The 1468-nt window shown below is 21.2% G+C and overlaps 1 protein-coding gene across 1 annotated transcript; it reads right to left on the reverse strand.

Moving 5' to 3' along the window:
• Positions 1 to 162: 162 nt before the first annotated feature.
• LOC113473017 (probable transcriptional regulatory protein Reut_A2522) lies at positions 163 to 1409 on the reverse strand. The gene has a single exon (XM_026832784.1). The coding sequence runs from the start codon at positions 898 to 900 to the stop codon at positions 172 to 174; it is 729 nt and encodes a 242-aa protein (XP_026688585.1). The 5' UTR covers positions 901 to 1409; the 3' UTR covers positions 163 to 171.
• Positions 1410 to 1468: the final 59 nt, after the last annotated feature.

Genomic DNA, 1468 nt, shown 5'->3' on the forward strand with positions numbered 1-1468 from the left:
AATTAGTAAAAGTTTTATTTAAATAACGTAAATTTAAATTAGATTTAATTAATTAATAAAACAATTAATAAATTTTTATAACTAATAACGTTATACAAAATATAATAATTTTAATTTAAATAATATTTCGTAATTTTAGTTAAGCACTAAATTTTTAAATATTTTTATTTTTTAATCAAAAATTAAAGCATTAGTATAAACTTTTTTCACATCATGTAATTTTTTTAACTCATTTAAAAGTTTTTGTAATTTAATAGCTTCACCATCTTTAAATACAATATTTGTATATGGTCTCATTACAATACCAGAAGATTCTGCTTTAAATCCAGTCATTTCTAATGAATTTTTTATTTCTATAAATTTTGAAGGCGATGTAATTATTGTAATTTTATTATCTTTATCTATTAAAAAATCTTCAGCACCCTTTTCTAAAGCCAAATCTAATAGAGTATTTTTTTTTGTATTAGGTAAAAATAACAATTGGCCACAATGTTTGAACATAAATAACACTGATCCTTCTTTACTTAAATTTCCCCCATTTTTATTAAAAATATTACGTATATTAGATACTGTACGCATACGATTATTAGTAATACAATCAACTATTATAGCCGCTCCATTAACACTATAACCTTCGTATCGAACTTCTATATAATTTATATTCTCATTTTTAATATTGCTATTATTTTTTTGAATAGCGCGAAAAATATTATTTTTAGGTATATTAGCGTCTAAAGCTTTTTCAATAGCTAAACGTAATTTTATATTAGTATCAGGATTATTACCAAAATTAATAGCAACTCTTAATTCTCTCATGATACGAGTACATATTTTACCTCGTTTAGCATCAACTATTAATTTTTTTCTTTTTATGTTAGCCCATTTACTATGTCCAGCCATAATAAAAATTTTATATATTTAAAAAAAATAAATGTATAATTAGAAAAATTTTATTTTTAAAAATAATTTTATTTAACTTGATTTATTGTATATCGTGGAATTTCAATAGTTAAATCTGATGATCCTAATATTACCTGACAAGATAATCTTGAATTTTCTTCTAGACCCCATGCTTTATTTAACATATCTTCTTCTACTTCATTAGCTTTATTTATTTCATTAAAACCTTCTCTAATAATTACATGGCAAGTAGCACATGCACAAGATTTTTCGCATGCATGCTCAATAAAAATTGAATTTTTTAATAACGCATCACATAAAGAGATACCAGAATTTTCATTAAAAATCGCACCATCTTCACAAAGAACAGGATGAGGTAAAACAATAACTTGTGGCATACAAATTTATTTTTTAAAAGTTTATTATTGAAAATATTAAATTTAATCTTTTTATTTTTTGATATTTTTTACTTTTATTTATAACAATATATCGCTATTAAAATAAAAAACATTTTTACAAATATGTTACTATAAAATTTTACTTTTTCAAAATTCTATTTTTAATTTTT

Source organism: Diaphorina citri, unplaced genomic scaffold (assembly GCF_000475195.1).
Source record: "Diaphorina citri unplaced genomic scaffold, Diaci psyllid genome assembly version 1.1 scaffold12522, whole genome shotgun sequence".
Classification (NCBI taxonomy): Eukaryota; Metazoa; Arthropoda; class Insecta; order Hemiptera; family Psyllidae; genus Diaphorina; species Diaphorina citri.